The 23,284-nt window shown below is 27.3% G+C and overlaps 6 protein-coding genes across 17 annotated transcripts; 4 read left to right on the top strand and 2 right to left on the bottom strand.

Moving 5' to 3' along the window:
* Nucleotides 1-6: 6 nt before the first annotated feature.
* On the top strand, nt 7-1,351 carry LOC127069398 (guanosine-3',5'-bis(diphosphate) 3'-pyrophosphohydrolase MESH1). Of its 2 annotated transcripts, XM_051006387.1 has the most exons (4): nt 7-115; nt 480-701; nt 785-1,116; nt 1,199-1,351. In XM_051006387.1, the coding sequence occupies exons 2-4, from the start codon at nt 485-487 to the stop codon at nt 1,349-1,351; spliced, it is 702 nt and encodes a 233-aa protein (XP_050862344.1). In that variant the 5' UTR covers nt 7-115; nt 480-484. The 2 variants fall into 2 exon arrangements, with proteins under 2 accessions (XP_050862344.1, XP_050862335.1); XM_051006378.1 differs by lacking the exon at nt 7-115 and having other exon boundaries at nt 239-701.
* Nucleotides 1,352-1,430: 79 nt separating this feature from the next.
* Nucleotides 1,431-3,872, bottom strand: LOC127069356 (probable phosphoserine aminotransferase). Its single transcript, XM_051006298.1, has 9 exons — nt 3,725-3,872; nt 3,501-3,645; nt 2,955-3,085; nt 2,757-2,869; nt 2,512-2,673; nt 2,340-2,434; nt 2,094-2,263; nt 1,757-2,017; nt 1,431-1,644 (listed from the first exon to the last, which is right to left on the bottom strand). The coding sequence occupies exons 2-9, from the start codon at nt 3,576-3,578 to the stop codon at nt 1,536-1,538; spliced, it is 1,119 nt and encodes a 372-aa protein (XP_050862255.1). The 5' UTR covers nt 3,579-3,645; nt 3,725-3,872; the 3' UTR covers nt 1,431-1,535.
* Nucleotides 3,873-4,817: 945 nt separating this feature from the next.
* Nucleotides 4,818-5,693, top strand: LOC127069414 (succinate dehydrogenase assembly factor 4, mitochondrial). The gene is made up of 3 exons (XM_051006423.1): nt 4,818-5,059; nt 5,136-5,245; nt 5,334-5,693. The coding sequence occupies exons 1-3, from the start codon at nt 4,956-4,958 to the stop codon at nt 5,501-5,503; spliced, it is 384 nt and encodes a 127-aa protein (XP_050862380.1). The 5' UTR covers nt 4,818-4,955; the 3' UTR covers nt 5,504-5,693.
* A 505-nt stretch (nt 5,694-6,198) lies between these two features.
* Nucleotides 6,199-10,022, top strand: LOC127071643 (nucleosome assembly protein 1-like 1-B). Of its 6 annotated transcripts, none has more exons than XR_007785177.1 (9): nt 6,199-6,343; nt 7,257-7,416; nt 8,037-8,326; nt 8,423-8,576; nt 8,676-8,813; nt 8,972-9,119; nt 9,188-9,307; nt 9,394-9,609; nt 9,728-10,022. XR_007785177.1 is itself a non-coding variant. In XM_051011193.1 (9 exons), the coding sequence occupies exons 2-9, from the start codon at nt 7,261-7,263 to the stop codon at nt 9,736-9,738; spliced, it is 1,134 nt and encodes a 377-aa protein (XP_050867150.1). In that variant the 5' UTR covers nt 6,199-6,343; nt 7,257-7,260; the 3' UTR covers nt 9,739-10,022. The 6 variants fall into 6 exon arrangements, 5 of the variants coding, with proteins under 5 accessions (XP_050867150.1, XP_050867142.1, XP_050867120.1 ...); XM_051011193.1 differs by having other exon boundaries at nt 9,394-9,510; XM_051011185.1 differs by having other exon boundaries at nt 9,394-9,543.
* A 152-nt stretch (nt 10,023-10,174) lies between these two features.
* LOC127071636 (N-acetylglucosamine-6-phosphate deacetylase) lies at nt 10,175-14,431 on the top strand. 2 transcript variants are annotated; one of them, XM_051011156.1, is made up of 7 exons: nt 10,175-10,829; nt 11,258-11,532; nt 11,631-11,760; nt 11,863-11,951; nt 12,017-12,161; nt 12,241-12,417; nt 12,504-14,431. In XM_051011156.1, the coding sequence occupies exons 1-7, from the start codon at nt 10,646-10,648 to the stop codon at nt 12,701-12,703; spliced, it is 1,200 nt and encodes a 399-aa protein (XP_050867113.1). In that variant the 5' UTR covers nt 10,175-10,645; the 3' UTR covers nt 12,704-14,431. The 2 variants fall into 2 exon arrangements, with proteins under 2 accessions (XP_050867113.1, XP_050867103.1); XM_051011146.1 differs by having other exon boundaries at nt 10,442-10,853.
* On the bottom strand, nt 13,451-22,064 carry LOC127071610 (mucin-1-like). Of its 5 annotated transcripts, XM_051011103.1 has the most exons (21): nt 21,852-22,063; nt 19,793-19,933; nt 19,393-19,450; nt 19,171-19,241; nt 18,674-18,850; nt 18,305-18,403; nt 17,221-17,319; nt 17,056-17,154; nt 16,877-16,975; nt 16,703-16,801; nt 16,515-16,613; nt 16,341-16,439; nt 16,116-16,214; nt 15,950-16,048; nt 15,777-15,875; nt 15,561-15,659; nt 14,723-14,821; nt 14,474-14,572; nt 14,296-14,400; nt 13,713-13,972; nt 13,451-13,621 (listed from the first exon to the last, which is right to left on the bottom strand). In XM_051011103.1, the coding sequence occupies exons 2-21, from the start codon at nt 19,899-19,901 to the stop codon at nt 13,538-13,540; spliced, it is 2,151 nt and encodes a 716-aa protein (XP_050867060.1). In that variant the 5' UTR covers nt 19,902-19,933; nt 21,852-22,063; the 3' UTR covers nt 13,451-13,537. The 5 variants fall into 5 exon arrangements, with proteins under 5 accessions (XP_050867060.1, XP_050867087.1, XP_050867078.1 ...); XM_051011130.1 differs by lacking the exon at nt 16,877-16,975 and having other exon boundaries at nt 21,852-22,064; XM_051011121.1 differs by lacking the exon at nt 15,561-15,659 and having other exon boundaries at nt 21,852-22,062.
* Nucleotides 22,065-23,284: the final 1,220 nt, after the last annotated feature.

Genomic DNA, 23,284 nt, shown 5'->3' with positions numbered 1-23,284 from the left:
TGAAAACTTTTTCAGGTTATGTTTTATCAGTGTTCATGATCCAGTCACAATTTGTTACGAAACATATATACAAGTCCATGTGCAATATAGGAAACTATCAGCTGAGATCTATTTGGTATAAGTTTATGTACATTTATACTATAGAATACAATTAAAAAAATTATGGAATAACTTATATTTTCAATTGATGCATTTTATGTAATTAACGTCAATTTTTAAAACAATTGAAAACATTCATGTCTTTAATTAAAATAAACATTAACCTCTTTGAAAGAATAATATCGTCTCTCTTTATTTACGTAAAGTAGAAGAAATTTTTTTGAAACATTAACAACAAAAAATATTGTTAAAAATGAGTAACTTTTATCTTTTGCAACTTGACACGCTAAATGAAAATGTACAAACTACGTCATCACGAATAATGACGTACAAAATGTATAAAGACAATCGTTTCGATGTAACCAAAAGCGTTTTTTTAGCAACGATGGCAGATCCAGTGATAGGTACAGAAGAAAATACTATTGAAAAATGCTATGTTGATCCATTCAAGAAGGGTGGTCCTTGTGATGATTGCATGCCAAGACTTTCAACTAATGAATTGATATCGTTAATTATTAAATGTACTAATTTTGCTGCAATAAAACATAGTAATCAGAGAAGGAAAGATCCTGCACAAACACCTTATATAAATCATCCAATAGGTTTGATATAACAAACATAATTAGAAAATAAATGAAATATTAATCATGCATTTAAAAGGATATAGAATGAATTATTATTTCAGGAGTTGCAAACATTTTAATTCAAGAAGGTGATATATATGACCCTGTTGTAATTTTAGCTGCACTTCTACATGACACTGTAGAAGATACAGATACTAGTTTTGATGAGATCGAACTAGAATTTGGATATACAGTGAGTCAAGTTATTCAAGAATTAACTGATGATAAGAGTCTACCTAGAGAAGAACGCAAACGTTTGCAAATAGAAAATGCACCTAAAAGAAGTCATAGAGCTAAGTTAGTATTATTAGCAGATAAATTATATAATTTACGAGATATTCAAAAGAGTATTCCACTTTGTTGGACACCTGAACGAGTAAAAGAATACTTTAAGGTAAATTTCATACTTAACAAAGCCTTTATTATTAAATAATGAGATGCAAAAAGAATAATTTTTAAGTATATCTAAATTACAGTGGGCTAAAGCTGTTGTAGATAGAATCCGCAGAACTAATTCTAATTTGGAAACCGCATTAGATAGAGTATTTGCAAAACAAAGAATTGAAACTGAGGCAAAATGCAAATGTGTAAGAGATAATTTACAAGATTTTTGTAATAGTGAAAATTAATACTTATTTCAAATCAGTATTTACTTATATATAAACTAACATTTTTATGACTTCAGGATTTTATGAAAGATATCATTGATTTTAAAACTTGTACAAAACATATACATTGGCCTTGTATTTACAAATAATACAGAGCAATAAAATCAATATTGAAAAACTGTTTTGTAATTGATGATCAATGTTTTTACTTCTTACTATGCTGTTTATGAAACCATTTCATATATTCTGCTAATACTTCTACTTCATCTTCTCGAATTGCATTATATAATGAAGCACGTATACCACCAACAGACCTACAACATATTTGTAATAGAACACTTGAGTAAATTTTTACGTTTCTCATACTGGTATCATTTTTCATTAGTTCAGAAATAGAACAATGTTTCTTAAATGTATTCAATTGACCTGTGACCCTTTAACTGAAGCATTCCACGACTGACTGCACCAGAAAGAAATTCTTTTTCTAGTTCCTCATCATTGTCTCTTATTCTAAATGGAATATTCATTTTGCTGCGTGCATTTATATCGATTGGACATTTATAAAATCCATCAGATTTATCGATTACATTATATATCTTTTGACTCTTTTTAATTGCATTTTTTTCCATAGTTTCAACGCCTCCGCGTTCTTTTATCCAGTTAAATACTCGATCCACAAAATATATCCTAAAATAAACATAATGAAATGATTGATAAAACGAAAGATGTGTTTATTTGAAAAAAAAATTTTAATTATATTTACTGGAAAAGAGGCGGAGTATTATGTAAAGAATTATCGTTTGCCATTATGGTGAAATTTAAAATAGAGGGACAAACTGACATGGCATGACCAAGAAGATTATCTCGTACAATTACCAAAGTAACGCCAGCTGGTCCGATATTCTTTTGTGCGCCGGCAAAGATTAACCCAAACTGCAACAAATTTTATATATGCAATGACATTGCAATTATTAAAGAAAAAAAAAAAAAAACACTTTGTGTTATATACTTTCGAAATATCCAGAGGTTTCGTTAATATGTTCGATGACATATCGGCGATGAGCGGTACTCCGTTTGTTTCCGGAATATAATTCCATTCGACACCTAAAATTATATAGAAATATCACTATGTATATATAAAAAAAAAATATTCATGCTTGTGCAGTTTCCATCAGAGTTACCATGAATGGTTTCATTAGCGCAATAATAAACATAAGATGTTTTCGAATCCAAATTCCATTTACTCTGATCCGGTATTCCTGTATATTTTGATTCTTTTGGTAAAACCATATTAATTTTTCCGTATTTAGTTGCTTCTTTCGCTGCTTTGGCTGACCATGATCCTAAAAATATTATAATATATATTTTATTTTTCTATACGAGGAATTACATAATAAATTTCTAATACATCTTACGTATTATTTACCTGTAACGATGTAATCCGCCGTACCGGTGGTCATTAAATTTAATGGAATAGCTGCAAATAATCCCGTGCCTCCTCCTTGCATGAACAAAATCTTATAATTATCTGGTATATTTCTGTAAAATGACAAATGCAATCATACGAGTACAACATTTGTTTCTCAATAATGCGATAAAAATCAAAATTATTTTTTGAACTTACAACAAATCTCGTAAAATATTTTGCGCGCCATTGACGATCTTTTCGAAATCTTTCGAACGGTGACTTAATTCGAGTATACTTATCCCACTACCCGCAAACGAAAGCAACTCTGCCTGTACTTCTCTCAATACCTACAAATCATACATTTACTGTATATACGATACGATCTATGGTCCAATGAACTCTTGTGACCTATATATAAGATATCTAAGAAATCGTAGAGTTCTTTGTGCATTATACGTAATGATAAAACTATGTTATTAATATTATTAAAAAATGAAAATTCTATGTATGTATATACGTGTGTATATATATACACACGCACACATCGATATATATATATATATATATATATATATATATATATATATATATATATATAAGATATATTTAAAGTCTTCATAAACGATTAATTGAAATTTTATTAGACTTGATATCTACATGGTATATACTAACATATTTAAAAATAAAATTAATAGTATATAGATCATTTATCTAGATCTTAAAGCATTAATAATAAAAAAATAGATCTTTCTTTGTACATACCTCTTCTGGTAATTTTGCCGGTCCTGCACCGAAGTTGATAACACGTTGTTCCTTTTTATCATGTTGTTGATCAACCATTCTGATGATGTAAGAAAACACTTGTATCGACGGATGTTCGTCAATCGACTGACTTTTAAAGTAAAAACTAGAAATACAGTCGCGTTTGTGAGCTTATCGGTCTAAAATAACAGTGAATGGAGGGGAATTATCAAGTAAATGTATACAATTTTATATTCTTCGTTTCCACGACCTTTCGCTTGGATACTTGTTCACTGAACCGGTTTTGATTTCTATATTTTCTTTTGTAGAAATCAATCTGCAATTTTTTCAAGCGAATACGTTATAACTGAATAGCGTTCGTTTAACAACCTGTTGAGTGTAATGGTGGGTTCGTATCACTTCGTTTATCTTCGTCAAATTCACATCACCGAATATAAAACCGCGAAAAACAAAACTGCATGTCATCCTTGTTATCAAACAACTTTTCATAGGACAAAACTTTCATAGCAATAAATATACGCGAAGAATTTCGGGCAAAAGAAATAAGAAAAAAAATTTAAATGATAATAATAAATAATAATGACTAGATTTTAATATCAAGCTCGTTGTAACAATCGTCTTTGTCTTACGATCAATCGAGATTAAATTCTTGATAATCTTTAACTTCAGTATATAAGTATTAGAATATTAATTTCTGGTTTAATCCGGTCTTAGTAGTTTCATATTCCAGTTTTTACTTAAAAGCTATCTTAAATGACTGATAACACTTTGTTGGTGGTATTTTCGATGTAAAAGTTCTTATCATTTTCATTTTAATTTATCATATTGACAATACGCTAGCATAACATACAAATAGGTAAACGAAATGATAGATCTCACTTCATATGATTATTAAAATTTTTATTCAATCTTATTGTAATAGAATAATAAAAACGAATTGAGACCCAATTTTTTTTGGATCTCAGTTATATTATAAATTGGTTTCATTATGTTATAAAATAAGATAAGATCTATATTCTTACTCATTGTATATATCTATTAATGTTACTTTATTTCTTAATTGTTCCTATCGTTAGAATATCGTGCTTATATAATATTTCCATATATATAATATAAACGGGAGGATATACAAAGGAGATATTCCCGTTAATACTCCTAATTAGGTTATCGATCTACGTAACAATATTTAACAGAATAATCTCCGAAAGCAGCTTACATTAATGTTACATTTGCGTTTAATTTAATTTTTAATAAACTCTTTGAAGTAATAAATAATATATTAATTATTTATCTTTTCATATATTTATACACATAAAATGTCGATAAATTAGTTAACAGTCGATAAAAATATTAATTCGCAAGTATCTGAGAGTATGAATGTATGAGTATATAATTAAAGACATGACTATTACTTTATCAGCTGATCACTGAAGAAACATAACCTTCTTAAAGAATATGTATAAATTTAGTGAAAAAATGTTTAATGGCAAAGTTATGCCAGATATGGCTCAAAATGTTCGAATAATAATTGACCTGAAAGGATTGAACAAAACAAACAGGTTGTTAATAAAGAATAAAGTGATATCGATTAATTTAACATAACTTTCTCAAAGACTTGCATTTTTTCTTATATAGTCTTTTCATAGATTGCATACGTTTGTTTTCTGAGAAAAAAACAAATGGAAAAGTGGAAAGTGAAAGGATTAAAGAATTTAGGAAAAAATTACGTGAACGTACACCTCTAGGTTATTAATACTTAATAAAATTAAAAAAATACATAGAATCAATATACAATAATATACTAATAAAATATCTTCTTATTATATTTAATAGATAAATTACCAGAATTTGAAGAAGGAAAGCATCCATATCAAGAAAAAGAACCTTTGAAATCATTTCCAGATAATACAAATCCAAAAACAGGTGAAATTAATGGACCTCGTGGACCAGAACCAACTCGTTATGGAGATTGGGAAAGAAAAGGACGTGTATCAGACTTTTAGATACATTCGGTACAAATATCGCAATAATTATTTTAAAAGAAATATATTAATTATATATCATTAGTAATATTTACATTATAATGTTATTATGTAAATTGTAAATATAAGTTATACATGATAAAGTGTTAATCTCATGAAACTTCATCGATACTTCTGTAAAGTAATAGGAATTATATATAATATTTAGAGAGAGGCAGTTTCAATTACCTTTATTAAAGTTGAAGCATAAAGATAAAATTTATTGTTTTTCATCCTTATTAATTTTTGTCGAACTTTTTCGAATATAATAATTTATAAAAGTATAATATTTACTAATTGTTTTAGATAAAATATTTATATTGAATGTAATAAATAGATATATACTGGAAATATCAAGTTCTTTTGAAGAAACTTAAATTTTTTAAAGAACAGTACATTACCTACTGGATTATTATTCAATGAAATTAGCTTCATTTAATTTTTATATATTTTTATTATATTTTTTAAATAATAATTTTTAAAAAATCAAACTTAATAAAATAATAAATTATATGTTTAAAATGATATTGTAAACAGAATTTTAAACAATCTACTTTCAAAATAGATAATTTACACTTTAAATAAAATAAATAAAATTTAGAATCACTGGAAAATCTGTATTCCTATTGGTTAGAAGCGTACTTCGAGCAACGAGACATTTTGATTGGTTCGTATTTCTGTCTAATTTCGAAACGCGCCTAGCAACTAACTTCGCATCATCTACGTATAACGAAAGCTACGATAAAACCATCGATACAACGGCCGGTTCGTTGTTCTTGGTTTTGTTCCTTCTTCTTTTCTGAACGACATCATTGTTAAGAGGTACGTGATTATAATGTAATAAGTCTTCTTTTCCTTATAAAAGCATGTTGTTATTGCAATATTACTTTTATTCTATATATACAATTTACTTCAGCATTCTTAAGTAGATATAACGCCGCAAATTTTAGATCGGAGGTCATCCCATGTGCATGTCTATGTCTTTGCATTATAATTGTAATTTTTCTTCAATTTTTTATATAATCTCATAAGTTTTCGTTAAGAAAAATTTATTTTTTACAATATTTCATCTCTACCTGTTATTTTAATCTTATTTTATAATAACAAATTTTTACATTTTATGGTGTATGCGAATATCCCAACAAATAACCTTTTAGTATTGTGAACATGGTGAGTTAAATGTCAGTCTTGTTTCGTATGTATTCTAATTTTCAATGAAATAACTTTTAAAGGGTATTATTTTTGAAATTGTTTAATATTTATTTAAAAAATAGTCAATTGTTATAATAAAACAAGGTACTTATATTTTTAAAAAGTGATGTATTAATTGAAGATTTTATTCTGCTATAATATTGAACTTTTTGTTAAAGCTACACATAGTACATCTGATAATATCACTGCTTAACAAAATTTTGCAGAAATTTATGTTTTCATATTGTTAGCATGTACATTACTTTTATTTGAATCCCAGCCTTTTATATTTAATAAGATACCGTATCAGTTTTGTATGTTCTCATTCTTCTTTTCATAAATTGGTATAAATAAATTAAAAATAATTTAATTAAAAATTTGTAATTTTTTATTTCTAAAATATATATAAAATTATATGTCTATAAAGATATAATTTTAATTATACAATAATTAAACAAACAAATTATATAGATTTTAAGAAGTTTCTGTAGTTTTAATTGTATTATTTTTAATATCTTTCATGGAAAATAAATCTGGATTATAGTACTATGACCACTGATCCAGAACGTGCCGGAGATACTACTGATACGGAATCTGTTGAAGATGAAGATGAACGCAACACTTCAGAGTTAGATTCCCAAATATTTAGTAGACCTGACGGATTAGATGCTCTGCAAGATCTCGTTTGTGCACCTGGAATAGAGGTATTCCAAAATTATATTGTTAGTTCGAAATGTTTATTACAGTTTTATAAAAAAAGATATATTAGTGGATATATATTACTTTGCTATTTTGAAAATCAAGTTTTTTATTTAAAAAATACGGCTGGTTTATTGGTATATTTACCATGTTTATTAAACAATTGCTACTTATGCATGTAATTGACATAAATATTTTTTATGAATAAATAAATAAATAACATAATTCTGTCATAGGATTCCAAGCAACGTACAAATAATTTTATATGAAATTGTGTAATTTTACATGTTATCATAATATACGTAGATAATTGTATTACTGATAAGAAAGAAATTTCTTCACTTATGGTATATAGTAGTTTTAAAAATAACATAGAGAGTAATAATCTAAAAAGTACATACACACCAACACACACACACACAATAAGATCTATAAGTTTGAACATAAATATATATTTAAAAATTAACAAAAAATTTCTGTCTGTGTTTTAATTGTAGAAAATGTTAATTAATTAAATTTAAAAATTATTTATTCATGAAATTACTTAATATCTTTTATTATGATTTGAAATATTCTCTTAAATGAATCCTGTTATTATGTTCAAAAATATTATTTTAATTTTTAGCAAATGCAGTCGCTACCAGCACCTATTAAACGTAGAATTAAGGCTCTCAAACAACTGCAGCTGGTCACTACTAATATTGAAGCCAAATTTTATGAAGAAGTACATGCTTTGGAATGTGCTTATTACAATATGTGTGCACCATTATATGAGAAAAGAAGTCTCATAGTCTCTGGTTCATATGAACCAACAGATGAGCAATGTGTCTGGGAAAGTGATGAAGATGAAGAAGCCTTGGCAAATGAATTAAAATTGAAATCAAATCTTGAAGATTCTCAGGAAAAAAAAGAGGAGTATGTTTTTACATTATATGTTGTATAATCTGTACAATTTAATAAAATATAGCAACGAATTTTATATGGGAATTTATTGAAATTATTTTATGTTAGAGTTGAAAATGAAGATATTAAAGGAATACCTGCATTTTGGCTAACGATATTTAAAAATGTTGGAATGTTGGCTGACATGGTTCAAGAACATGATGAACCAATTTTGACACATTTATATGACATTAAAGTAAAATTTCTAAAATCTAATCCAATGGTAAGTAATATAAGTAACAATGTTTATATCATATGTATTTTATATTATACCAATATAGCATGTTATTAATAACATTAAAAATTTTTTATAATTTTTTAGGGTTTTGTTCTCGAATTCTATTTTGAACCAAACGAATACTTCACTAATTCTGTTCTTACTAAAGAATATATTATGAGATGTGTACCAGAAAAAAATGATCCATTCAGTTTTGAAGGACCTGAAATATACAAAAGCAAGGTAACATAATTATTACATTAAATGTAATATTATCAATTAATTTATAAGGGGAGGAGGAATGTAGTTGGATTAAATATAAAAAGAATATCAAATATATTTTATTGTAGAAATTAATATATTTTTGTATATTAAGACTAATGTATGTTTACCATTTTTAGGGTTGTGTAATAGATTGGAAAAAAGGAAAGAATGTAACAGTCAAAACAATAAAAAAGAATCAAAAGCATAAATCTCGAGGTTCTATGCGTACTGTAACAAAAACTGTTCAAAATGATTCATTTTTCAATTTCTTTAGTCCACCAGTTGGTAAGTAAACATTTGTTGTTGATATGCTAATGATATTATATAATTTTTTTAATTATCGAATATTTTAGTGCCAGATGATGCAGAAGCAGAGTTAGATGATGAAACTCAAGCTTTGGTTACAAGTGATTTTGAAATTGGACATTATATTAGAGAACGTATAGTTCCTAGAGCTGTACTTTACTATACAGGTAATTTAGTTGACCATTCAAATTATATATTAATATATTTTATATAACTAATATACATATATATAATTTATTTTCGTTATTTTTAGGCGAAGGATTAGAAGATGATGAAGATTATGAAGATGAAGAAGAGGAAGATGATGATGATGATGTTGTAACTACAGAAGAAGAAGATGAAGAATCTTCTCCAACCAATGCGCCTTCAGGTGGGAAACAACAGGGCGATGATCCTAATGAATGTAAACAACAGTAGAATTTCGTATGAATTACGATAAAAATGAAAAAAAAATCATTCGTGCGTTACAGTAAGCAAGAACATACTAACAAAACCTGACCGATAACTGCCTAGATATCCTGCGCCTTTGGCTCCAACATAATCCTCTTTGTATGAACCATCTAATCATATCATATCTCCTATTCCAGATCAAGCCTAGACTCTTCAACATACCAGTGACAAAATTATGCGTATCCTCCCTCTAAATCAACGTTAATAATGAATAGTATATGGCTATTTACTGCTAAGACCTAATGATGTCATAAGTGTAACAGTTATGCTCTCAATATGATTATTGTCATTTTTAATTACTGCGTTTTATACTGTTGTTACGTTTATATATGCAGGCAAAAGGCTGGTTAAATTCTTTTCCAGACGCGTTGATCTATGAACAAATTTTGGGTACTGTTGAAGCATTTTTAATACAAAAGTAAAAAAACTATACATAGATCTCATTTATTTTAATCTACCAACATTTTTATTGCTCTTTAGAGATTGTTTTGAAAGAAAAAAAGAAAGATTTAGATAAACCGCATGATATTGAAATAGAATAATATTATTTTAATGAAATATATATGTAGTAGTATCAAATATGGTAGTAATTTTATGTTGACGTCTTTTGCTTTAATACTTTAATTGTATCAGTGTATTTTCAAACACATACCTCAACATGTATGGTAAGTAATATTCTGTGTACCATACAATATATTAAACATTAAATATATAGCTACACACATTACAAATCAATTTGTATGCTTCTAAATATTATTGTGTAAAGACTGTACATAAAAAAATATTACTTCCTTTGTAATACAAAACTGTGTTGGGTAAAATAGAAATATTTTTTACTTATATACACATTAATTATTTTCATGACCTTGCTGAATATTTAATGTGTTTTTAGCGACATCTTCTGAATATGTTGACAATCCGAAGGTCAATGGCATTTGTGGGCTAACAGTTTGATAAGAAAAACTCGCTGATAATGGCTTAGTTATAAAAATCTAATTTTTTTTATTAGACTGGGTTTCTCAGTTTCATACATATTTTTTTTTTTAATATCGAACATGGATAACAGTAAATTGATATTGAAACAATTTCACAATTGTAATATACTACGGGATGGCAAGATTATAAGTGAAGATTTATGGGTTCGTGATGGAAAAATTATAAATCCCGAAAAGATTTTTTACGATGAAAAAATTTTACCTGATTATAAAGTAGATTGTCAAGGCGCACTAATTTCACCAGGTTACATAGATTTACAAATTAACGGTACTTTAAGATAACATATCTATATTTTTGCAATATGTGATATCTGTTATTTTTTTATGTCAATTCAATCATTTTTATCGTTATTATTAATTCTTCGTAAATAATTTTAACCTTATAATAATTATTAAATAATATTTTGATATTATTATGATATTGATAACTGACGTAGTATTATGATATAAATAATCATTATAAAGTTAAGATTATATATAATTATTTATTATCTTAAGATATAGAGATATAAATGTGACAGAAATATGAATAGCAAGTAAAACAACCTTATAAAAATATCAAAGATTTAAAAAATTCAACAGATATATAACAGCACATGAATTATACAAATTATGTGCTATAAACAATTTTTGTTGTTATTTACAAATGTAATTAATATTTTTATTAAATAGGTGGTTTTGGTGTAGATTTTTCACATAATATCGAGAATGTCGAAGAAGGTATAAACAAGGTAGCGAAAAAATTATTAGAATATGGTGTTACGTCATTTTGTCCTACATTAGTTACATCTCCTAGTGATACGTATTACAAAGTGCTGCCCAAGATAAAAAAACAAAACGGTGGTAGTCACGGAGCAACTATTTTAGGTGTTCATTTAGAAGGTCCATTTATAAGTCTTCATAAAAAAGGTGCTCATCCTGAAGAATATATTAAAAATTTTGAACATGTAAGTAATAAAATATAAATTTCTATGAGTAACAAAAATAAATACTAATAATTTTTTTAAACATTAGATTTATTCATTAAATAATTTTTATATTACAGGGATTTAAATCGTTAATTGATATGTATGGGATTTTGGATAATGTTTGTCTTCTTACATTAGCTCCTGAAATTCCAAATGCCATGTCCGTAATTAATGAATTATGCAAAAGAAATATTAAAGTTTCAGTAGGTAAGTTTATCGATATATTTTGTACTGTATTTGAGTATATGTTACATTATATATACTTCTCTTTATTTATTTATTTTAGTGGTTTTGATATTATCATTGTAGGACATTCTATTGCCAGTTTAAATGAAGGAGAAGCAGCAGTACAACATGGGGCCACGTTTATTACACATCTTTTCAATGCAATGTTACCAGTAAATATACTAAATTTAATATATAACATAATATTTCATAATCTATTGAATTTTATATCTTATAGTTCCACCATCGTGATCCAGGACTAGTTGGCTTATTGACATCTGATCAAATACCACCTGGAAAGGTTGTTCATTATGGGATCATAGCTGATGGTGTTCATACTCACCCTGCAGCATTAAGAATTGCGCATAGAACACATCCTAAAGGTTAAACTTTTATATATATTATTTTATTTTATTTTTTTTTTATTACAATATACTAAAATTAATTATATAACAATAAAAGGACTCGTTCTTGTAACTGATGCAATATCAGCATTGGGTTTGAAAGAAGGTGTACATCAACTAGGTCAGCTTGATATAGAAATACGTAAAGGACGTGCCTATATTGCTGGTACCAATACTCTTTGTGGTAGTATGGCTGAAATGTCTAAATGTGTACGTATTTTTAAGGAAGCAACAGGTAATTACAATATTTCTTAAAAAATGAGTAGTATCATCAAAATCGTAGATATATTAATTTAATTCTTGCAATGGTTTAATATATAGGCTGCTCAGTAGTTGAAGCCTTAGAAGCTGCAACCTTGCATCCAGCAAGAGCATTAAAAATTGAATCTAAAAAAGGAGTATTGAATTTTGGTGCTGATGCTGATTTTGTTTTACTAAATGATAATCTAGAACTCCTATCTACATGGATATCAGGAGATTGTGTTTATACTAAATGCAAATGTATCTTGCAATCTTCATGAACTATGTTTTGTCAGTATGAAAATATTAACATTATGAAACAGACAATATTTTGACTTTTAAATAATAACTTATTGTATTACTTCATGGCTGTGAATCTCACGCCTATCATGTTAAAGTGAAAGTATTTGCAGATTACATTTACTTCATTGAATATTATATATTTTATATATTACTTTTTTATTTCCTAATGTTAATCTTATGAATTGTATAATAGCTATTAATCTCGATTTGTTTAATATATGCTGTTGCATACAAAGTCTGCACAAACATAATATTTTATTATTATATTCTTGTGCAGTTCGTATTTTTAAAAATTTTAATGTGCAATGTAAATATAACAAATATTTACATTGCACATTAATATACAATATGGATAATACAAGTAGAATAATTATTTACAATTTATATTATTTTATTTGTAAAACAGCATGTATATATTAATTACAATACGATTATACATATGTATGGTAATCATTTATTACTTTTAAATTGATATAAATATAGAAATTAATTTTAAAAAGAAAATATTGTCTGCATAATGCATATGTGAGAATGTTAATGGACATAAAAACATATATATTTTTATAATTTTGTCAAAAAAACTTAAACAGTAATATAATAAAAAAAACAAAAAGTTATAAAATATTATTTTCTAATATACCTTATGATGTATATAATTTTAAACATTGTTTAGTTAGGCTAAAATATTTTTTATACGAAAATTATTCCGTAATTGATGAAACACGTAGATAATATAATATATTATTGTGTGTGTAATAAAACTGTTTTTATAGTTTAAAAATGAGATAATATGTGCATCGTTTGAATTATAATTAGTAAACAACGTCTTTTAAGTTGCAAATATATGGTGAATGCCTAATACCGAAAGTATGAGCTGGAGGAACATCTAGAAGAACCTGGAATAATATTACTGTTATATAAATTTTCAATTTTAATTAAAGTTTCTATAAATTATATTATTATGCTTTATACAGAATATGTATATACCTTTTCTGGACAATGAGCACCAGGACCAGGAATTTTGGAATGATCACTTGGTAACTCAAATCGTGCACTTATGCTGTAAGCTGGACTTTTGACTCTAACTGCATCTGGTTTTATAGTTTCATATGCACCAGGACCAGGGACTAAAATTCTTTCATCTGCGAAAGTCTTTTGTCTACCAGAAATGGAATATGCAGGTGCTGTCTTTTTATTCCCTTCTTTTGTTGAACCAAGGACAGAAGGTATGTTATATACATTAGGTGCTATGAGTAAAAGAAAATAAATGATATGTAAAATTATTTCATAACAATAAAAAATTAACATATAAGAAATCTGAAGAAAACAGATTATTTATATAGAAGAATCGACTTATGCTCGTTAATGTATATTTATTACATTTCACTTATTGAATAGATTTTATGTGAGACTAATATCATTTCGATTATGAAGTTTTACTATTTTCTATTATTTTCTATGAACAACTACTACAGAGTGCAAATACATAATGCATGCTATACTTAAGTGTGATATACAGCAATTACATTTGTTAATTTAACTATTAAGATAAGCAGGTATTTCTAATTACCTGGAGTATCGTTTAATCTGCTCATTGGAGGTCTAAGACCAAAAGTGAATTGTAGAGCTTTTTCTAGCAAAAACATGGCTTTCTCTGGACTGTATTCACCAGGTCCTTCAAATAAAAATATTAAGCAAAAATTCTACATATGTCTACTAACTACTTTTTTAATATATTTTTTTCTTACCTGGGATAGTATCTGTTTGATGTAATTCGGTTCTTAATCCAAAACTATATTGTGGAGATTTATTTAAATTTACCTTTTCAGGATTATATGTGCCAGGTGCTAAGTAAGAGATGTGAACAATATAATAAATATGTAGATAGATAAAATTTAAATTTTCGAACCTTTTAATAAATTTTAATATGAGTTAGATTTTTAATATTGTTTAAATTGAAATTTACAAATATTTATTATTAAAAAAGTTTTTCCCACCTGGTATATCATCGAGCTTTTCAAGAGGTGGTCTTACACCAAAACTAAATTGAGGAGCTTTATCTAATTGAACTTTTTCTGGGCAATAGGTTCCAGGTGCTGTAAAATACAAAAAAAATATTATTTCAGTGTATTTTGGAAAGTCATTTTATCAAAAATACATAAAAACAAAAATAAAACAATATATTATTAACGAATAAATATAATTAAGTTTAATTATTAAATCTTAATTTTAGATAATCAACAAGTCAATTTACAATAACAAAAATTTGTAATAACACATCGTTTATAAACATCACACAGTAGCATAATCTTGAAACAAAAATTTTATATTATTATTAGAATTATATATTTCTTTGTCGAAAACTTATTTAATTTTATTTTCACGTGTCAGATACAACAATGGAAGCATTGTATTATATTTTGCATTACATATTACATATGAAAAATAGCGATTTGAAATTATATGAGATTGAAATAAAATGAAAAATTTTTTGAACGTGTGCCCCTGGCGATAGACTACACCTTTTATATCTTTGACAAACAATAATCTACATATACCTGTGCAATGACTAATTCAAATTCCATTTCAATTAGCGTTGTCATAATTATGGCTTATCTTTCATAAAATGTTAACAAAAGAATGATGTGATATGTTTGTAGAATAAAGGTTGAAAAATTAAGCTCACATATAATAAATTGATTAGTAGATAATTATTTGTACCATAATTAATGAATTATTTCATATATATATTATATAAATTTTGCATACAGAATAAGGATTTCTTTTTTTAATAATATCAAAGCATTAGAGCGATTGGGTAATCCACACCGTTACCTGGTGTATCTTTAGGTTTATCCAAAGGTGTTCTACTACCAAAACAGAAATAAGGTTTATGTTGAAGATTTACTTTCTCTGGATGGTAATCGGCAGGGCCTATTAAGTCAATGAAGATATTAATATTTTCTTTTAATTAAAGTGTTAATTCGGTCATAGTTAATCGGGGAGAAAAAAGAGAATAAAAGGATAAATATTAATAAAAAATATAATTACCTGGATTATCATTTAATTTTTGAGGCATTCCTTTACTAGAGATAGTAAATTGTGGTCCTTTGTTTAAATTTACTTTTTCAGGACTGTATGCTCCTGGTGCTATTAAGAAAATAAAAGTTATTTATGTTCCATCATCAATGCATAAAATATATAAAAATATAAAATGCACTAACCAGGAACATCATTTGGTTTTTCAGATAGGCCTTTCCCGCTTATACTGTATTCAGGACCTTTGTTCAAATTGAATTTCTCAGGAGCGTAAGTTCCAGGAGCTGTAAGTAATGTAGATAAAATATAAAAAGATTCATTTGTATTATTTCATAATATTTTATGACGTACCAGGTGTGCTATTCGGTTTTTCTAGCGAAGTTCTTAGACCAAAACTATATTGTGGTGCTTTGTCCAAATTCACTTTTTCTGGGGAATAAGTGCCGGGAGCTACATAATAATTAATATATGTATATATAAAAAATTACTTATAATATATCTGTAGATTTATAAAATATCTATATGTTTTATTTTTGATTATTCATTAAATTTATATATCAAAATTATATACGATACCTGGAGTATCATCAATTTTTTCAGCAGGACCTTTACCAGTCAAACTATATTGTGGTCCTTTATCCAAGTTTATCTTTTCAGGACTATAAGTGCCAGGTGCTATAAAAATTAAAATGATATCATGTCTTATATTGCAAATTAAAGTTATTGCAAAAAAGATTCTAATACAGTTACCTGGTGTATCACTAATTTTATCTAGAGATGTTCGTATTCCGAAACTAAACTGAGGAGCATGATCTAATTTAAATTTTTCGGGACAGTATGTACCTGGTGCTATAATAAATATTATACTCATTTTATTACAATAATTATATTCATCAGGAAATACAACTTTTTTTGCAAATATGTAGATGTTAACATACCAGGGATATCATTAAGTTTTTCACTAGGACCTTTACCAGTAAGACTATATTGAGGACCTTTTTCCAAATTAAATTTTTCTGGACTGTACGTGCCTGGTGCTAAAAATTGAAATTAAATGTATTATAATTTATAATATGTACATTTTACCTATTATACAATTGTAGAATTTCTACCTGGTGTATCACTAATTTTATCTAACGGCCTTCTAATACCGAAACTAAATTGTGGAGCAAAATCCAGCTTAACATTTTCAGGGCGATAAGTATCAGGTGCTATAAATATTTATATTATGTATATATTTATTAGTAAGTTAAAAAAGCTGATCAAATATTTATAGAAAATTATAATGTACCTGGAGTATCGACCGGTTTTTCTTCATGGCCCTTTCCAGTTAAACTGTATCGAGGACTTTTAGATAAGTTTACTTTTTCTGGACTATATGTTCCTGGAGCTATTACGAAAAATATTCATATTATTATGACATTATCTAATCGATATGATCAGCTATATATTTTACCTGGTGTATCATTCAACTTTTCGAGCGGAGTCCTCAATCCAAAACTATATTGAGGTGCATTGTTCAATTTTACTTTTTCGGGACAATAGGCACCAGGAGCTGGGTATATTAAAATTGAATCATTTTTTAGCATTCATTTACTTTTTTATAATTTTTTCATAGCTAAATAGTAACTTACTTTATATTATTATTATTATTATTTTATTATAATTAATCAAATGTTACTTTCGTATTGACTTTTTAAAATCTATGTATTTACTTATGAAACGTTGATGATAATGTTTTAAATAATTATATTTTTAACTAATATATAGTTTCATTCATGCATTATTTTTGTCTACAGCAGCTATAATTAATTGAAAATTACGAAGTACATTATTTCAAGGGAGCAAACTACGTAAATACAATATATATATATATACATACATATATACATAGATACATACATATATATATATCCTTTGATATTTCAATTTACATATAATAAAAAGCAATTTGCCTAGCTTTACGGAGGCGAATCGTCAATCGAAGGCTATCTACGTGACAAACGTGCACCAAGAATCAATTAATTAGTATTTATAAGCAAAGTGTGAAGCTATATTTTACTGTTAATGTGAAACAGTTTTATAAACAGATCCGTTTATAAATACATTAAAATCCAATACTTATGCATTAAGTGCCTGCCCGTTTTTTAAGTTTTGATATCGATGATCATGGATGTTGCGTAACGTCGTAAAGATTTTTTCTTTTTGTTTAAATGGAAAATAATCCTAAGTAAAAGCATAAATTAAATAGATATCATATCTGAATCGTACTTATCTATATAAGAGGATTATATATTAGAATTTTTATGAGAAGTATATAAAGAAATTATTCTGTATGTAAAGTTTTGTCGAATGTGATCGATCCAATTCGACAAATTTGTTCGATCTGTATTAGTATATAATTTTGTTAAATTGATATTGCAGCTAATTTTATCTAAGCGCATTTATAGAACGACATACATCTTGCAATCGTAAATAATTATTAGTCATGATTAATTTTTGTTTGCAATTTATTTCATGCGTAGACATATATAATTTACCAGGAACGTCACTCGGTTTATCCAGAGCAGGTCTTATGCCGAAACTGTACTCTGGGGCTTTGTCGAAATTCACGTTTTCGGTACAATAATCACTCGGTGCTAGGACGAGATGTAATTAGGGGAGACATTCGTAATTACGACGTGCATACGTTGACGAAATTTTTTTATACAAAAATGTATTATATTCGATTTAATTTATTTATCGCATAAGTCGATTCTCTTTTTAATGAATATACAAATAAATAAAAAAAAAATAAAAGAATAATATTAATAATTTTTTCAATAATTATCTGCGACGAATTTGAATACCTATGACGTTATTATTTAATTGGAAATTAAAATTTAAGTATATATATGTATATTGCTTACCAGGTGTACAACTGATCTTTTGAGATTGCGTTTTTGTTCCAAATGAATATTTCGGAGAATTATCCAAGATAATTTTTTCAGCTTTTTCCGGATTGTAATCACCTGGTGCTGGCGTTATTTCAAATTTCGAAGATTTTGTACGACTATGCAATGACGATGCAGGTGCGGCATCTTTACCTAAAAATTCAATATGCATATACATAATTGATAATTGACGAACTTTCATTAGCCAGATAAAGGGTACTATTACGGAATGTTACTACTCCGGAGTTTGATCGATAAGCTAACCGAGACATTCCGAGTGTTTTCTTGCTCGTAAAACGCATTGATTTCATAATATATATATATATATATATATATATATATATATATATATATATATATATGTATGTATGTATGTATGTATGTATGTATGTATGTATAATTTTTCTGTATTTTCTTTATGTTATATCTCGTGCATATTAATTTTTTTTTATCTATTTTCTAAAGATACATACCTTTTGCACTAAGACCAGATACATTGTATTGACCAGGTCCTGGACCAGGGCTATCATTCCTAGCCATATGTCTAAATAATTTATGAAATTTATGAAAAATATATATATATATATATATATATACAGACACATATGAACAGTAACAAACTCGATTTTTTTATTTTTAATTGTTAAATATTTAATCTTCTTTCATATAAAATATTAATAAAAATAAATTGATACCTGCTTCCAAAAGAAAATGCTGGTGCTCTTCCTCGTTTAGAATCCGGTACAGTTTTTCCTGAACGCATTGAAAAAAAATTATTGTTCATTATTAATTCCAATTTCAGAAGTGATCGGTTTATTTTCATGATGTACAAATTTCCTACATCAAGCCACTAACAATAGAATCATTAAACCTTTCTTTCCGTAATATTAATTCAACGTTCTACTTTCTATACCGTTATATAGTAGATTGGCATAGATTTTCTACGCCATGCTTAAGGAGAAACGGATACGAATGAATTAAAGAAATTGATTCATCTGGTAACGGACTATTTAGCATTTGTATAGTCATTTTCTTAATAAGGAACATGTAATTTAAATAATCCAAGAGATAGATCTTTTTCTTAGTCAGACGTACCAATAAGTGGTGGTAAAGTAACACAAGCCGGTCCAGGACTACTGTACTCGGCAGCAATGGGGCCTCTCCTTTTCGTAGGAGTCCATGGTCTTTGCGTTAATCCTCCCATATCGTCAAAAGCTTCTTTTTTCCTTAATTCTCCTACAAAATTTTATACAAAAAAAATATATACATAGATATGCAAAATTAATATGTAAAATATTAAATTACCATTAAGTTCTTTCTTGATCATTGAATATAAAATAATGATCTCGACGATCAAATGTAAACATTTTTAAATAGTTACATTTTATAATCAATACTATACTACTCTGTCACGTTTGTATTAACCATAATGATAATAGTAAATCCATGATAAATCAGTAGAACAAAGATACCTTTGAAATGAACGTTCCTTAGGATTACAATACTTATGGAGCAAACAACGAGATGTTCGTTAAACGCGATCGGGAATTGCGTAATGATGACGACCTCGAAACTCTGGTCACAGAAACAACTCATGACAAACCATATAAGAACATGCCCATGGTGGGTATTCACAATCGCCCACTTCTTATGTTCTTGCTAAAGACCCATATCACGAATTGCAAGGTATCGGAGATTGTCCAAATAAATGCAGGCCAACCATGACTCATACTGAACTTACAAGGCTATAGTGTCATCAATGAAAACGATAACATCTTAGATAAGTAATGCGGATACGTTAATATCTATTATAAACCGAATTGTTTTATCCATTATTTTAATGTCATTACTATTATTTAGAAATTCATTGTAGCTTTACTACACCGGAAGTATCGTGGTTGAACATACTGAAAAGCAAACAACAGAATAACATCCTTTGTGATAATTTATGATAATTTATTTAAAAGATACGCTACGATGGATCTTTACGTTGTTACTAGTGCATGTTAACGCGGATAATGAAAATAAAAAAGCGATCGAACATATTATTATTATTATCTTAACGCATCAGGTGTGATATTTCTTTAATTAGAAATTTGAATATGATAAATACATCTAAGTAAGTTAATCATTTACTCATAAGTTATTAATATGATCTTAACGTTGTCGCTTTCTAAGATATGTATATAATATTTTTAACTTATGTACATACTTAATTTATTATATCAATGTTTATTAAAATATTAAACTGGATGTAAAGAATGATCGATAAAAATTTATAGAATTCTTGATTAGTCATTGATTGATAATCCTCGTACAGTTATGCGTTAAGTATATAAAAATAAATATATGGATGAGTATATACATATGTATATATATGTTGAATATCATTATCTAAATATGGGAATGAAAACACTGTAGTAAAATATGGACGTTTCTATAGACCGAGTATGACCAAAATGAGTATGAAATGTTTTGCAAGAAATAACGTAAATATTCTTCCACAAAAAATCAATAACGTCTATTTTTCATGAAATATATTATCGTATTTTGATCAAAAATTTTTATTTAATCTTCATCACGATTAGATTTCAAATGAAAACTTTTAATTTGTTAAATGTCGAAACAACGTCAATAAAGTATGATATAATCTTAATCATGTTATATACAAGTAAATGCTGTTAAATAAGCATCATCCTCGTTTACCATCGATGGCATAATACTTTATAAAGAGTCAGCGTTTCAAAATATCTCTGACGATAACGGAACACCTTTACGATGTCTTATTTCGATCTTTTTACAAGTATGAAAACTATATGAAATGAAAAGAGAAAAAGATTATGAATTACGGTAAAATATTCATCGAATAGATCTTTTTTTTATCGATTTTATTTTTCCAGCAAAAACAATGAAGGGATTTCGCATTCGATTTTTATATTTGATTGCATGTGATTGTACTATAAAAAAAAAACGTGAGGTCATGTAAAGTTCTCTAAGTCCTAACTATAATATTATATATCATACAACGCGAGTCCTTCTGATAAATATACATAACTTCGATTTTTCGTCAAACTTCTCAAGTTCTACACGCGATATCTGACGTGTTAAACAAAATGATAAAAATATGTTTGCATGGCACAGATAAAATGCTTACCAAGGATCTATTTGTAAGAGCTGCACGAAGAAAACAAGCGAGGGAGTTTACTATAATTAGATATATAATTAGTTGGATATGAGATATTCGTTCGTGTATTCGATCGTTTCTTGAAGAAAAATGACGAAACAGCACCGTTTTCTTAACGAGGATACCACTACTACTCCTGAGATGCGTCAAGCTACGACTGAAGCGCAAAAGTCCTTAACACGTGTAGACGTATCTTGGTATTGCTCGTTTCGTTTCCCTGAGCGCTTCCCCTACTCTAAGATGATCGCAACTTCTGAACGCAGGCGCCCTTCTCGATCTCGCGTTCTCTTTTACTATCTTTCTTTGACCTTCTATTTTTTTTTTTTTAATATTTATAATCTCATACTTTATCGCTAAATAAAATATCAATATAAATACTACTGCAAAAAGTAATATTGATTTCTTATTAATTAATAGCAACACAATTATGATAAATGATTTATCATATAATTTTAAATAACCGATCATCAATGATTTCATAATTATTTGTTATATATATATATATATATATATATTTGATAAATTCAAATATTGATTCGTCCATTGTGTTACCTAGGAACAAATTTAAAAAGTTATCAATTACATTGATGTTCGAACATTTCAACAACTTGTTATCAGAAATATCCAAATTTTTATATCCTCTTATTCTTAAAATATTGTTAAATGTTAAGATCTTTTTTAAATCACTATACAAAGTGAGAATTACATTCTGTTTGATACTTCGTCATCGGATGGCGTGAGTTCCTAATTTTAGCTGATTTTTGTCCTGAGTACAGGACAAGGCAAGGCCAAAAATGTCGAGGATCAGAAGTATTGGGGTGCGTAGGTTGCAAAACGTAGTACATCCAATAAAGGAGTCAAGGAGACATCTGTGTATATGTCGGTATCGTAATCAGTCAAACATGACATTTATAAAATACGATAACTGAATTTTTTTTTTCTAAATCGATACCATAAAGGATTTATTTGTAATTACGATGATCCTTCATGGAACAGAAAAACGTCCTTGTAGAAAAATAAAATCAGAAAATGCGATCAATATTTATATAACTTGATCATGATTCATCGTCTTAAACGATTTCTGATTATAAAATCATTGCTGTAGGTGTATCTTATTCAGCATAAACGAATCTAAACGTTCGGACGTTATATTCCTAATTATTCTATTTCTTCCTAATATTAACAACAAATCATTAGATTAACTTTATCATTCAATGACGTTAGCATAAGGTGAATCACATGATCATTGAAATAATAAGCTGACTATTATGTCAATTTCTACTATACATGTACTGAATAATAAATGCATTGGAACAATGACTTCTTGCAGATCGAGTAAATCATTAAATATAAATGTTGAATAGTTAATCAATCGTCAATATCGCATTCGATTACTGTAATGT

This window comes from Vespula vulgaris, chromosome 1 (assembly GCF_905475345.1).
Source record: "Vespula vulgaris chromosome 1, iyVesVulg1.1, whole genome shotgun sequence".
Taxonomy (NCBI): Eukaryota; Metazoa; Arthropoda; class Insecta; order Hymenoptera; family Vespidae; genus Vespula; species Vespula vulgaris.
The sequence above is the reverse complement of the archived record's forward strand: the minus strand, read 5'-3'. Positions and strand labels throughout refer to the sequence as shown.